We start from the raw sequence: 13,273 nt of genomic DNA on the forward strand, positions 1-13,273 counted from the left end.
GGTGTTTTACTTGGGTGTGTCCTTGATTATGAATGGAGTTTCTTTCCTCTTTGTGCTTTTGAAGAACCTTACCTCAGCCATGCAGCCCACTCCTATCCCAAAGGTCAACAGCCTTCCTTCCAAGTAATCTCTGGACTAGGGTTGCCAATTTGAGGTTGGGAAATTTCTGGAGATTCAGGAGCAGAGCCTAGGGAAGGCAGGAGTTAGGGAAGGGGGCTACCGGTACTTCAGTGACACATAATGCTGTAGAGTTCACTCTGAAAAGCAGCCATTTTCTCCAACTGAACTGATCTCCATCGTTTGGAGTTCAGTTGTAATTCAGGGAGGCCTCCAGGCTCCACCTGGTGGTTGGCAACCCTATTCCAGACCTCAAACGATAGTTGCTCTTGCTGGGTTACCACAGAGTATTTGGTGTTTGAGCTCTGAGTTGTAGGTATGCATAGACTATCTGCAACCCAGAACTTCAAAAATGTTTGTTCTAACTGATTAAGTGATATTATGAGCAGTTCATTATAAAGTGTGCTATTTTAAAGACTATTTTCATCTTTTGTAACCTGGATTTCCCCTTCTCTTCCTTCTAGGTATTCTAGTAGCCCTGTGCCATGCATTGGAGAATACAACATTGGCCTTGACTGGTGAGTATCACACAAGCTATATGAAATATAATGGACTTTGCTTGGTCACTGTGATTCAGGGACTTGAATGTGGCCCATTGCAACTGAAGAGCATTGCTGGCAGGCAGCATGACCACTTGTTCAAATCCCAAAGCAATTTAAATCACAAGGCAGTCTTGGGCCAGGGATTCCAAAGGAGCTTTTGCACTGACATTGGCCTCTGCAAGACTGAAGATTGTCCAAGGAGGGCGGGGGGGGTGAGGGTATTAGCTTAGTGCATAGGTGTCAAATTCATGGCCCTCCAGATGTTATGGACTACAGCTCCCATAATCCCCTGCCAGCATCTTTCTGGCAGGGAATGATGGGAACTGTAGTCCATAACATCTGGAGGGCCATGAATTTGACACCTGTGGCTTAGTAGAAGTGTCTGCTCTATGGAGATTTTATAACAATTTTTTATCCTGACCAAGGAATTCAAGCCAGCATGCCACAAAGTCCTGTGGCATAGGTCAGAATGAGAGTGATTTGCCCATGTCATTCAGTGAACTTCATGACAGAGAAGGAATGTGCTCAGATCCCAAAGGTCCTAGTCTAGTACTCTGATCCCTGCACTTCTCTGGCATGCATTCAGGTAGATGGTTGCAACTTTGCTTTTTAGAGGAACATCTGCTGAGCTGTGATGTTCTGCTTTATCTTCTAGTTGGTGTTCCAGTGGATAGTTGTTTTATCGTAATTATGAGTTTAATATACTGTTGCACATTGCAGTGGCTTTGAAACTGAGCTGCTTTGAAGCTCTTGGCCCCAAAGCAGGGTCAAAGTTATTTAAAAATAGTTCTCATGCACAAAATAATAGGGCTTATTTTTTCCGCTTCGTCTGCCTTCAGCATTTATGCTGGTCAATGAACACAGTTCTCCTGCCTTTACAAAAATGTTTCATTCCAAGTCCCACTGTCCTGCCAAGCACTTGGGGACCGTCCCCTGTTTGCAATCTGAATCTGTTAGATTCTTGAGGGTTCTACCTTCTTTTTTAAAAAATCAAGTTTTTATATTCTCTCAGAGGGAAAGGGTATCTTAAAGCTAGGGTTATTCCCACTGGTTGCTTAGAGAGGTAGGACCAGAACTTCCACTTCCTGTTCCCCTGCTTCCTCCTGTTCCCTTCCCTAGAGAGAATAGCTGAGACAGGTCTTGGCTGCCTCTGTTTCATTTTCCTCACTTCTTTCATCTCAATTTGCTGTGTTTTGTGATCAAAACTTTAGCAAGTCTGGTAGCTTCTCCTCTCTTCTCTGCCTTGTTGAAGCCCTCTAAAGCTTAGGTGTCAAACTCGCGCCCCTTCAGATGTTATGGACTACAGTTCCCATCATCTCCTGCCAGCATGATGCTGGCAGGGGATGATGGGAAATGTCATCCATAACATCTGGAGAGCCACAAGTTTGACACTTGTGCTCTAAAGCCTGTGCCTTCCTCCCCTCTGTGGAGGCCGCCAGGAAACGTGGCAGATCGGCTGCAGATGGTTTCCTCTCCAGTGAGGATGCAAACCTGGGTCTGCTGTCCTCACAGCAGCTGGGACCCTGAAGGCCCATGGCATTATGGGGAGAGGCAAAGGGGAGCAAAAAAAGTCTTGGGCCTCCCAGCCACAAAAAGAAAAATAGCAAAGTGCTCCTAAGGAAAAAGCGACAAAAAAGGATCAAACTACAGAAGCGCCTCCTGTGGCAGCCAGTTCAGTCTGAAGCAGCAACAGTGGCGGCCTTTCCTCACAGGAAAAGGATTACTCAGCATGTGGAATGTGAAGACTCCGGGGATAATGTATTTGCGCACGCCCACGGGCAGCCATCTTGTCAATATCTGTTTCAGAAATAGTTAATAGAGCCATACAAGAGGAACTGCAGCACCTCCAGATCTCCTCAGTTCCAGCCACATTTAGGGGGCTTCAACACTCTCATCCCACGTTCTCCCCTCCCAATCCCCTTCAGATGGATCTGGGTTCGAGGAGAGACAAGCTACACAACATGATCAGATTCCCAGATGATGGTCCATTAAGGCAACCAGGAAGGCTTCCTCTCCAGATGCACGGGCAACATGACACCCTTTTCTAATCCAGATAATGAAAACGAGGAGCAGTTTTCCTGTGAGGAGGAGACAACCATAACTGGTCAGCCTGCTGGGCTGTTTAATGGGGAAGATTACCGGATCTCTTCTTCCTGTGACCATCCTGGCTGTGGACTTCTGTGAGGCTCCTGATCCCGAGAGTAAATAAAGAGTAAATCCAGATCAAAAGGGCCAAGGAAATCTTTCTGATATTTACCTCCTTGGATAAAGTTGTTCCTCTTTCTAGAATATTTTGAAAGGCTGGTGAAGGCTAAATGCAGTAATCCTCCAGCAAACAGGCAATTTTCTAACTCCAGAAAAAAGTTTTATTTTTTAGCACCCCATGCTATGGAAATTTTGCAACTGTTGTTAATGGATGCTCCCATTGCTTCTCTGCAGTCTACTGATTTCCTTTCAGTGGAAAGCCCGGGAACAATAAAAGATCCCCTGGACAGGAAAGCAGATTTTGTTTCTAGGAAGTCTCATGAAGCCCTGGCCCTAGCCCTCAGGGCAGTGGCCACGTCAGCTCCCATTTCCAAGATTTCCATTGTCTGGACCAGGAAACTGAGTCAAGTCGTCCCTCCAGATAATAGGAGGGTTACAGAAGATGCAAACTGCATCTTTAAGGTTGTCTCCTTTTTAGCGGATGCTTCTCTAGATACAGTGATGTATGTAGCCCATCACCAGACACACCCTGTGGCTGTGGGCATGACAAGGAGGTCTCCATTCACTGTCCCCAAGAAGGACTGGGATTGGCGAACTATACTATACTCTGTTCCACTGGAAAGTCTTAGGAGATTTGTGAATCAATCTGCCATTTCTTGGACTGTCTTCGTTCTACAATGCTTCACAGAGGGCTCTTTACACATGAACCTAGAAATTCAGTCATGTGTTCCAAGGATGAAGTCTGCCTCCTGTTGTTGGCACGATACAATCCTGCAGGGCTGCTGGATGAAGTCTGTTGATGGGCCAGTCGGTCCAGTCTGTGAAGCTTTTCCTGCACGACATCCTTTCAGGTTGTAGCTGAGGGCAAAGCGTGTTTGAATACTCCCCACAGTGCAAAACCAGCATGCTGAGAAAGAGTTCAGCCTTGCCTTCTTCCTGGCATGGTATTTTCCCATGGTGTGTAGCAGTGAATCTTCATATGAAGTGATACAGTCCAGAAAATGTTGTCTCTTCTTCCTGGGGAGGGCAACTCTTAGCCCTGATGTCAATATTTCCCCCCTCTATCAGGGTTAAAAATTGCTGGCAAGGCCAGGCTTTGTTGGGAAAACTGAATGAGGGGGCAGAAAACAAGAACCAGTGTTATGATTGTCTTCCCTTCCTGTGAAAGTTAAAGACAGGAGTGGGGATTAACACCGTCTTCCTCAGGACCATTGCCTTAATCTGCACTGTGTGGGCTTTCCTCATTCTGCTCTTTGAGAGTAAATTTCATGTCATGGATCCAGTCATGAACTTCTTGGTGCCCTGTATAGTTTGACCCCTTGAAAGCCAGAGTAGTATCAAGCCAGGGTTTGTTGCTTGCCTGGAAGTCGACCTTCTGTCTTCCATGGCTCTTGTTTGACCTGACCCAAACTGAAGTGACCTCTTTGACTCACAAAATGTTGTCAAGGGTCAAATATTGGATTTTTAAAATTTAACTCACCAGTGGCCTTCCCTTTCCCCCATTTTCTCCTACTCCTTTTCCAAAGCAATTTGGGCAATATTATCCTATCCTGCCTGGGAAAACTCTGACATAACAGCAGTGAAATGCATAATTACAAGATTCTCATCTCCCCCGTTTTTACAGATGCAGCTATGATTCCAGCTTTTGCTTCAGCTGGGTTCTCTGGCTTGCCTCAGTTTTGAATAATGCCTCTGTTTACTTATTCCTGATTACTGTTGATGAAACCAAGAGGAAATTTGGTGTCTCCCTTATCACTAATGTTATCTTGTGTGCATTTAGCTAACAAAAATGGAAGGAAGTATCGGATGCCAGCTTATGTTTAACCAAACATAACTCTTTCCTCATTCCAGCAAGGCCTGATAAGAATGGAGTGTACGGCAGCCTAGGCAGAGCTGTGCCCTGCTGTTCAAGCCCTGTGCAAGGGAGCATTAAGAGAATGCAGTGTTGGTGGGAGTACTCCCATCCAATAAAATTGACCCCCCCCCCCTCCAAAAGCTTTAAGGGTGGCTGTGGTGTATACCTTTAAGTGAACTTTGAGAAGCTAGTTTGTTTCCCCCTTCAAGGTCTGTATAAGAGGGATCACAGTTGGTGGCAGTCTTTTAGTACGCATCTAAGTATTCTCCATCTATAAGTGTTCTCTTCCAGTTGGAAGCAATCAAGAGACCTGTTACTGAAACTACCAGTTTCCTGTGTGCTGGCTACTGAAGAGTGATCTGATAGGTGACTTTGCCGAAATAGCTCTCTTGGCCTGAAGAAAAATACCCAAACATGAGTCTTGTCGTGCTTTTTATTGGGCCTAATTAAAATAACGTAACACCGTGCAAAAGCCTCCAGGGCTGTTCATCAGGCTGGATGTTTGAGGACGGAAAAGATATTGCAAACCCTGCTTTTAAAGCCTGCATAGTGTAATCCTGTGCTGAGTTACTCCAGGATGGGGCTGGTATAACTGTGCAACAGATTGCATTGATAATCTGGATCCTGTGTTGAATGGCAGAGAGACTTGAGTACATTGGATAGAGCTGGTATCAACCTCTAGTATTATGGGAAGAAGAAAAACTCGAAATGTCCAGTTCAAAATATATTTTAGAAGATGTTAGCTCTCTCTCACACCTGGGGTCGCCAGGTCAACTCCTGGCAACAGTGGTGGTGGGGAACTTACTAGATGATGGCAGCCCTTGTGGGTGGTATGCTTCCAGGTGCATGGGGAGTGGCACCAGCAGGTCAGGACACCGCTGATTCCCCTTATTTTAGGTCCATTTCTCCCCTTGCCAGCCATCTGAGAAGTAGTGGGAAGCCCCCACTGGCAAATTTCCCATCCCCAGCAGGGGTCTTGCAACCCTACTGGTGTCATACGGACCCTTTGAAAGACCAAGAGCAGGCTGTCTTGTTGGTGATGGGATATTGCAAATGATAAGTGATTTTCCACACTGGCATTAAGGAGAAAGAGGGTGAAAAATTAGCAGCAAAGTTGAGCATAAAACCAGCAATGGGTTTGGGAGAAGAACCTCCCTTCCTGTGGGTTAAACTGATTAACATAGTAAACCTCGTCCAAATGAGGCACTTCCGGGAACTGATGATTGCCACAAGCTAAATTGGGTTAAGCATTGTTTGAGCAGTTTGTTGTCCTATCTGGGTTTAGTTAAGGCGGCTTTCTTGGAGGGATATATGAAACAGATCAAAGGGAGAGCTCACTTCCCAGGAGGCCGGGTTTGTGCTAAACGGATCTGTCTGCTACTAATCAAATGTCAGTATTATCTAATGAGGCTGTTCAGTCATGGGGGGGGGGGGGAAGGGGAGTTGGAGGCGAAAGCTGCTCCACAGCTGCGAGATCATTCCTACAGAGTTGTAGTTCAGTTGTAGGCAAGCCGTTCGTATCCTGAGTATATAGACCTCCAGCCTTGAGAAGCATGTAAATGTCTCCCAGTTTCACAAGCTGTCTCTTTCTGATGCCACTTCCTTCCATTTGAGGACATCACAGGGATGCCAGCATCCAGATGGGACCTGGTGATCCCCTGGAGTGACGGCTCACTCCAGATGACAGAGAGCAGTTCTCCAGGATAAAATGGATGCTTTGAAGCATAGGTGTCAAACTCGCGGCCCTTCCGATGTTATGGACTACAGTTCCCATCATCCCCTGCCAGCACGATGCTGGCAGGGGATGATGGGAAATGTAGTCCATAACATCTGGAGGGCCGCAAGTTTGACACCTGTGCTTTGAAGGATAGACTCTATGTGGCATTGCATTCCACTGAGGTCCCTGTCCTCCCCAGGCTCCATCCCCAAATCTCCAAAAGCCTCCCTGCCTAGATTTAGCAACATCCCCCACCAGTTGCCTGGCAACCATAGGACATCTGCATGTAGATCTCAAGGTGGAGTGATGCTGCACATGGTCTGCATGTTTGTGTGGTTTGAAGCCGAAGTTAGTGGTAGGAAATCTCAGACCAACTGAAGTGGCCCTGTGTTGTTAAAGGCTGAGTCACCTCCTCCTTCAGATTAACAGCTGGTTGGCTGTGATGGGTTTTCCAGATTATGAATGGCATCTAGCTAGATAAAGGGACAGTAGGAATGATGAGGGCAAATCTATCCCTGTTTTCTGGACTATTGTCACTCACAGTGCTGGGCAGTGTACTCTGATTTATGTACTGAGAAGTGTTCTGTCCTGCATAAATAAAGCAACTTTCCATATGATTTTATTTTGCATAATATTGGATTGGCCAATCAGAGTGGTGTTGGAGTCTGAAGCCCAATTGCTGATCGCCAGAAATCTTGTTCAGTTTAGTTTCATGAAAACTGTAAACTTGCTGTCTTTTTATCATAATATGGTATTAATGGAAAACTGAATTCTGTATCCAGTAGGTGTCAAACTTGCGGTCCTCCAGATGTTATGGATTACAGTTCCGATCATGATGCTGGCAGGGGATAATGGGAACCGTAGTCCATAACATCTGGAGGGCCGCTAGTTTGACATCTGAGTAAGCGAATGTTGTAGTGTTTCCTTTCCATACCTGGATTGCAGTGCATACGCTTCTTCCTGTTAAAGACTTCTAGCATACAACTGTAGCAAGCTACTCTGGCTCTGTGGTCCCTTGAGAGGTGTTGAGTTCCCAGTGTCGAATGTTGCTAAGCAGATAATCAAGAGGTGTGCTGAATGAATGCTGTCATGCCATTTTCACTGATGTGAGGCTATTAAACTGAAGGGGGTTTTACAGTCCGCTTTGCAGCTGCTTCAGCGTGGCCAATACAAATAGATGAGTCGGGTCTTTGCTGGGTAAAAATATTCTTGTCCAGCTTATTATCCTTAACGCTTCTGATGCAGTGTTCAGCTTCAAACTGCAAGGTCTCCTAAGCTTTGTCTACTTTCTGAGTGCTCACAGCCACAAAGTCTTAAGAGTATTTTTTAGAATTTCTGGCGGCATTAAAAGTGTGAAAGCTGCACCTGGATTTGGTGCCTTTGACTTAGGGGTGGGGTTTTTTTGGGGGGGTGGGGGGTGGGGGTGTTCCAACTATTCTCATAGGGATGTAAAGGCATGCATGGAGGCATTTTACAACCCCCAAACACATTTTGCTGTTCAACATGCTGCTGCCATAAGTTAGGAGCGCGGTAGAAGAATTCCTGAAGAGATATCTCTCTTGTAGGGTTTGCAATGAGGAGTTAGGAATGGCTGAGATTTGAGGCTGGAACTATATTTGGCAACAACTGTGGTTCCCATACCCACATCTGTTGTCAAGCAGCTACAAAGCAATATGGGAAACTGGTTACTTTAGCTGTTCTGCCTTTTATTACTTTTATTCTTGTAGTACTTCTTGTCTTCCATTCCTCTTCCATCCCCCTCTCAGTATACATTTGCTGTACTGGAGAAAAGCAGTGCTTGGAGGCTACAGATAAATGCAGGCAGGCAATGGGGAGAAAGGCAATGTGGCTCAGTGGTGGAGTGCCAGCTTTGCATGCTGAAAGTCCCAAGTTCAATTCCTGGCATCTCCACTTAAAAGAATTAGGTAGTAGGTGATGTGAAAGACCTGAGATCTTGGAGAGCTGTTACCAGTTGGAGTAAACACCTTAGTGTAGTTGCTGATCAGGGTTTATGGTTGGAATATCAACAGGGAAACTCTCCCTCTTGCTTTGTGGGTTACTCATTGTAAACAACCATAAGGAGCAGCAATGGCTGTGTGAAAATCATTGCCTAGTATGACAGGTACCTTCTTCCGGGTGGCTTCTTCACCACGTTTTGCTGGCAGGTTTTGCTGAAGGAACAATTTGGCTCTTAAATTGGCTCTCTGCAGTTAGCAAAGGATTCCACGAGTCTTCAGCAAGTAGTGATGGAGTTGAGGGAATGTTGGTGTCTAGCTGTGCGGGCTCAGAGGTGACCTAATTCAGGAAGGATAAAAAAGAGGATAAAGATTAAGATCAAGTTGGAGAACAAAATGGGAAGAGATTATCTGCTCTCTTCCTATTTCAGTGGCATGAGTGGACTGTGAATGTCCCAGGAAGAAGGACCCATTGTATCAAATACGCTTGTGTAACATTGTGCTGGAGAAGTAAAATTCTCCACAAACTCTGTTGGGGCTACTTCATGTAAGTTTGTCAAGCTATTTTATGACAAGGAAATTTGAGCAAGGTTCTGTGTGTGTATTCGCATCTCCGTCCCTTCCTCTTACTGCTTTGATGCTAGCTGTGGTCATAACAGTGGCTATGAATGAGATTTTCTTGCTTGCTTCATAACCAGTCTCCCTAGTTGTTGGTTGCTGCAGAGAAAATTCTGGCAGAATGCCTGTGTTGAAGATGTGTTCCTAGAGACTCTTAGCATTAATTTCAAAGAAGGCAAAGACTTTGGTGAAGCAGTGATTTTTTTTTGCCAGCATCATTGTGGCTCTTTAACAAGGTCATGACTTTGTAGATAGTTTTTTGGCCCAATCTGAAGGCCAGGCAAAGTATAATATATTAGTCCAGTCCAGAATGTCAGCAGTAGCCTGAAATGCTCAATACTTGGACAAAGTACTTTTGCGTGGGGCTACTTGATAAAGGTCAAGATGTCTGGACAACTGACCAGTTGTTTATTGTTAGATAACTTTCTAATGAGTTGAAAAGACCAATCATGAAGATCCCTTTGCTCTCCAGTTCTGCAGTTATACAGATATATGCGTAGTTATCTGTTCATATGAACACTTTCTCCCTCCTATACACACACCAGACCTGGTTCCTTCTGCCCTGTGTTAAAACCAGACTCAAAATGGACTTTTGCCTTTTTATATAGGGGTGTGTACACAACTTTAAATAACTGTATGGGTTATTCCTGAAGTTCTGACTTTTTGCCAGGAGGATTCAATCTTGCTCTTGCTAACGGTATTAGCCATAAATAAAAGTCCAGTAGTTTAGAGTTTCATGGTATCAGAGCTGTTAAGTAACTCATGGAAAAATGAGAGGGGGGATAATAGTACTTCTTTGGTACACTTGGTTAATACTATAAAGTCAGTCACTGAAAGAATAGCAAAATTAACTGCGTGCTCCACTCTTTCTGTCTCAGTCAGATGGGATCCCAACCTGAGAGTCAAACTACACATTACATGTCATGCAAGTTACAGTAAAAGCTGACAGCCATATTGTAACTTTTAGTCCCCAGTGGCAATTCCGTGTGAAAGCGCTGCAGGAGTTTGATTTGGATTGGGACAATGTCACGGGGGAAGGGGGACCCAGGATCCGCAGCGAGTAACTCCCTTCTGAGGCCCCCAGATGGTTTCAGCTCCCCAAAACTGAACCAGGGCGGAGGTGATCTGAATTTGGGCCCCTGATATGCTTTTACATTGGAGTTGCCACTGGGGGAGGGGGAGGTCTCAGCTGCTGTATGACTGCAAGTTTCCATGATGAATTTGTGTAAAGAATCTGTGTATCACTCCTATCCTGTGCAGACTGCACTGGTAACCAATCAGATATTATTCTAAGTTCAAAGTTTTAACTAGCATTTGCAAAGTTCTTCAAAGTACTAGATCCACATTCCTGCAGGGTTGCCTCTCCCGCTATGTTCCACTGTGACAGCTATACTCAGGAAAGCCTTCTGAAGGCACCATCCTGCAAATAGGTAAAATCAACAACTGCCCCTTCCTACCCATTCTCTGTGGTGGTTCCCATGTTATGGAAAAGTCTCTTGGAGGCTACTAGGAAGGACCCCTGGCTTCTGTTGTTTTCCAAAAGTGCAAAACAGAATTGTTCCGGAAGGCGTTCTTGTAGTAGACCTGTGATATAACAGACCTGCTTTGGAGGTGAACTCCATTAGGAATGCTGTGAGGGTTCTGTCTTTCCTTTTCTACTTCTTCAATCCCTTCCTCATTGCATTATGTTGTTTTACTAGGAATCTTTGCTGTTAGGTTGTAATATTGTTATCATTCAGATCTTGTAATCAGCTTATTGATTGAATAGTTCTTTCATATTTTTAATCCTTTTTGTGTCCCAGTGAAAAAGTAGACTATAAATGAAAATAAAATAAATAAATAGTTGGTGGGACTAGCATTGGGTGTTAAAAGTTCTCCTGTTTTGAGACGAGGGAGGATTATTGGAACCATCTCAACTGTGTGTGTGTCACCTATCTGCCTACAGGTATAAGGACTGGGTATGGCCAGAGGCACGAGCCCTTGGGAATCCTCCAATGGCTCTTGGCTCTTGTCATCTCAGCCTGTGGCTTGCAGATGATTCCTGTGGATAAGGAAGCTCCAGCCCAAGTTATATTGCTTTGCTTAGTTTGACTTGATTTAATTATATTATATATTTGTCACTGTGAGGTGTTTTGACTCCCTGAGCAAGAAATGTTGGGCATAAATGCTGAAATTGAATTTTGTATGTGAAGGAAATGATCGGTCCTTTCTCAGGTTGCTGGTAGTACGCAGCATTGCCGAACAAGGGAATGTCAGAATTTGAATGAGTTCACTTTTTTGTCCTTGACCTCCTTCCAAGGAGCTTGGAATTAATAAGTAAATGAAAGGGCCCCAAATCCCCTAGTTGAGTGGGCTGACCAGAGATTTTGAACCCAGAACTCTTACTCTCCATTACCCTGACTCACTTCTTTGGAGCCTCTTTTAAATACGTGTCTTTGTTCTTCCAGCCAAGTGGAATATATTAGATCAACCGCTCCTTTCATTGCCTGTACAATAGCCCATGTACAATCAAAAGTGCTAAATGATTTTATTTCCCTTCTTTCAGAGGACGTTGAGTGGATTTTATGAATGGATAGAGCTGAAAGAGGTGGGGTGGGGTGGGGGGAAGAGGAGGTTGCAAACATGTCAACACTTCCCTTTTCTGGGGCGAGTGCTAAAACCGAAGAAATACGGCTTGTGCAGAGCACATGTGTAAGGAGTTTGTCTCCCGTGATCCGTCACTTGGACCGATGGAGCTGTAACAAGCCGGATGTCTTGATCTTTTTTTTTTTTCATGCTTTGCCTTGGTTCAAAGAGACTGCTTTGGAGGGTTTGTAAGGGGCCAATTCATACAGCCCTGATTATTTGCATGGCACAGTGTTGAAAGGCATTTTGTGTCTCTTGGAAGGTGTATTTGTAAATATCACTTCTGGCAGTTGGATAAAACCTCCTTTCTAGGCTGATGTTCGACCTGATTTTAAATGGCAGGCATAAAATCATGGAAAGTATGTAATTTCCAAGCCAGGGTAGGAGATTTTCCTCTTTTGGAAGACTCTATCATTCAGTTCCCCTATTGGGGCAGACATTAGCAAAGCTAGTGGGATATTTTAAACTTTGGACCACCCCCCACCCCACCCCTCGAATGCTCGAAAGATTAGGGAACTGTATGAGAGAAACTCTTGTTTCTCTGATCAGAGGTGGCAATTTCAAATCCTTTTAGGCCACCAGCTCCTAATCTAGGCATTGCCATACTGTGGGTTCAGACACAGTGTTCTGCCGTTAAAACTGCAAGTTCTTGGAACCCTGTGCTGGCAACATGGGCAATGGGAAAGGGGCTCCATTGCCCTTTGCCTGTTCATGCCCTTGTCTGTCATTAGCAAAACCAGAATAAATGCAGAGAAACTTTCTCCATTTAGCATGCTAGTCATAGAATAGGACTTTCCTCAGTGTAGGGTTTGGGACGTTTGGAATCATTTTGAAAGAGCAGCCTGGAAGTCAATGCAAAAATATCTTTTGCACCCCAATTGCCCAGTGCCCTTTCTGCCCTCATCCTTTCCTCCAAAGTCTTGGCCCTATGGAGGGGGAGGTTTTAAAAAACAAATAAGATTTAAAGAAAAGAGTGCGAGAGGAGGCTTCTAGAGGAAGCTTGTAGTGGGGACAGGGGAAAAAACACCGCTGGCCCTCTGTGGCCAATTTGTTCTTTTCCAAGGTGGCTGCTGCGGTAGTTCTACTGTATTCTGTGGCCGGCTGGCTCTCCATGGCAGCTGCTCTTGTGCTAGAATGAGCGTTCTGAGTTGACAAAGAAGAGTGGAATGGGGTTGGATTGGACAGGCTCTTTTCCTCCATCCCTGGCAAGAGACTTGCAGCTCAGGGTGGCTTGCAGCTTATCTGTCTTTTCATCCCCTGCTGTGGCAGCTGTTTCAAAGGGGCACGACCTGCCAACCACAGTGGCTTTGCTCATTTTCCTGGCGCATGGGGCAGGTGCCTCAGTGCTGAGAAGACCACAGGTAGCATGTCAAAGAGCCACTGCGTATGTATTGCTGATGTAATGGATGGAGAGCCACTTGTTAACATGGCTCCCCCTCTATAAATATTTTTCGTTGCTGCTGGTACCTTTTCCTCTCTTTTTTCTGTTGTTGCTGAGAACTGAATTAATGGTCTGAGAACTGAATTAATTGTTCTGTGTATACTGATGAATCATTTTCAAATTGGGGCCAATTTATTTATGTTCAGGGAACAGGGAACAACCTTAAAAGACCTCTATACAAATGTTGTCCAGTATCAT

General features: G+C 44.9%; 1 protein-coding gene across 1 annotated transcript in view; it reads left to right on the plus strand.

Moving 5' to 3' along the window:
* The window catches only part of TGFA (transforming growth factor alpha), a 53,740-nt gene that overhangs the window by 20,952 nt on the left and 19,515 nt on the right, over positions 1 to 13,273 (plus strand). Inside the window, exon 2 of the mRNA XM_048513426.1 lies at positions 582 to 635. Within this exon, the coding sequence (XP_048369383.1) occupies positions 582 to 635 (54 nt within the window). The remainder of the gene's footprint in view (positions 1 to 581; positions 636 to 13,273) is intronic.

This window comes from Sphaerodactylus townsendi, linkage group LG12 (genome assembly GCF_021028975.2).
Source record: "Sphaerodactylus townsendi isolate TG3544 linkage group LG12, MPM_Stown_v2.3, whole genome shotgun sequence".
NCBI classification, from domain to species: Eukaryota; Metazoa; Chordata; class Lepidosauria; order Squamata; family Sphaerodactylidae; genus Sphaerodactylus; species Sphaerodactylus townsendi.